This window comes from Dipodomys ordii, unplaced genomic scaffold, assembly GCF_000151885.1.
Source record: "Dipodomys ordii isolate 6190 unplaced genomic scaffold, Dord_2.0 Scaffold211, whole genome shotgun sequence".
Lineage (NCBI taxonomy): Eukaryota > Metazoa > Chordata > Mammalia > Rodentia > Heteromyidae > Dipodomys > Dipodomys ordii.
In genome coordinates, this window is record NW_012267427.1 from 418,498 (window position 1) to 420,475 (window position 1,978).

The 1,978-nt window shown below is 58.0% G+C and overlaps 1 protein-coding gene across 1 annotated transcript in view; it reads right to left on the reverse strand.

The window, feature by feature from the left end:
* Parvg (parvin, gamma) overlaps window positions 1-1,978 on the reverse strand; it is a 32,663-nt gene that overhangs the window by 6,219 nt on the left and 24,466 nt on the right. The window contains exons 9-10 of the mRNA XM_013035428.1: window positions 1,331-1,413; window positions 1,029-1,130 (exon numbers count right to left, since the gene is read on the reverse strand). Coding sequence (XP_012890882.1) covers window positions 1,029-1,130; window positions 1,331-1,413 — 185 coding nt within the window. The remainder of the gene's footprint in view (window positions 1-1,028; window positions 1,131-1,330; window positions 1,414-1,978) is intronic.

A 1,978-nucleotide genomic window follows, 5' to 3' on the forward strand; every position in this document is an offset into this window, starting at 1 on the left:
CCCTCACTTAATTGCTGTGTGGCCTTGGATAAGCGGATTGACTTCTCTGGGTCTTACTGTCCTTATCTGTAAAATGGGGCCTGCTGGGAGGATTCCCGGCCTGATGTGGAGAAAACCACGTGTGCCGGGCTGGTACCTAACGGGGACTTTGCCGCGCAGGCCCGGGCCTGGGGGTGTGGCTTACCTGGGTGTCCAGATCCTGCACAGACAGGCCCAGGCGCTCCAGCTTCTGGTTGACAAAGCTCAGCATAGCCTAGGGGAAGATGAGCGGATGGCAGGTGGGAGGGAGGCTCGGGTGTGGGACTTCCGGACTCCACACCCAGGACAGGTGCAGAGCCAGGGCCCCTCCCCCACCTCGACTGCAGGTGCTCGCTGGAGGGCCGGGCAGGTGTGCCGGGCAGGTGTGCCGGGCAGGTGTGCGTGGAGGCCCAGGCTTTGATCTCTCTTACCTCTTTCACAGCGCTCACTTTCTCTGGAGTTGCCGCAAATAATTCATCAAAGATGTCCCCTGCAGGTCAAGCCGACAAACAACGAGTCAGCGTGCTGCTACCCTCCCGCCAAAGGAAACATCGGCTTGCACAAGCATTTCTCAGGCTAAGCAGCCCTGAACAAAATACGCCTGTGTCTGGGTTGCTGCGGCTCCCTGGCTGTGTGCCCTCTCTGAGCCTCCGTTCCTTTGTCTACACCGCGTGGTGGGTGGCACTCCGGACTGCGCATCCTCGGACGCGCACAGGCCGGGCTCCTCTGGCGTGCTGGTCCTCCAGGACCCAGCACCCGTGCGGGCTGCGGGCACCGCCCCGCACAGAAGCCGTCCCTCCCTCCGCCTCAGCCCGGGCACTGCGGAGGGCCTGCCAGCCCGCAGCCGGGTGGATGGACAGTTGGATGGGGGGCGAGTGGGTGGATGAATAGACACTTGGGGAAACTGACTCCTCACTTCACTTCACTGTAGGAGAATATGCGCTGGTGCCCTGATGCCCAGATCTGTCCACTCTGAGGTCCACCCTGCAGGAAAGCCCCGGAAGACTCACCATTTCTGCAGGAGAGCTGGGAGTGAGGAAGAATTCCTTCAGGTGGAGGAAGAAGCCTTCCAGCTGTCCAATCAGCAGGAGCAGGAGGACTCCATCTGCAAACTAAGAGAGGGGCACGGAGGCTCCGGCACGCAGGGGCGGAAGCCCGTGATTCTAGCTGCCTTTTACGGACTGTGTGACCCTAAGGACATCGCACAACCTCTCTGAGCCCCAGGTTCCTTTTAGGAAATGGGCATGCGACTCCCAGCCTCACAGGCTTGTAAACAGGAACACAGCCGTTGTGACAGCCCAGTGCACAGTACATGCTCAATAAAAAGCGTCTGTTCGCAACTCTGCCGTAGAATCGCCTCACGTGGGTTTTTAATGACATATTGCTCCCGGAACTCTAGGAACACAGGCGAAACAGCTAAGTGTGAAATGAAATCATCCTGTCAGGAGCGGCCCCTGCAGCCACACGTTAATATTTCTGTCTGTTCTCCGGCGTTCAGAGATAAGGCTGGCATCTCTGCCACCAGCTCATCCTATGTTAATGCACCCACTGAATCTTTCCAAAGATCAGATCTCCCCAGAAAAACACCAACCCAAGTCCTTAATGGAATTTCCTCGCCTTAACTCGGTTCCAATGCTGTTCGCCGGCAGCTGAGCCCTCCCGCCGGTGTGCCCTGGAGCGCTGGCCTTCACACTCTCATTAACAGCGTCCCTAACACGTCCTGGCACGGGCTGCCATTCTCCACCAGACATTTGATGTTTTTCCCAGGGAGAAATAAAGATGAGCAGGGAATATAAAGCTAAGGGGCCACCTGTTTATACGAACGGGAGCAGCAATAAACCTCGGACGCATAGTGCACTGACCACTCCTGTTCGGAGACTTCGACCCCTCAACTCTGGGAGCCTGGGAACACATCCCCAGCCTTCGAGAACCGGAGCCTGAGGGCCAGAGAGGTCTGGCA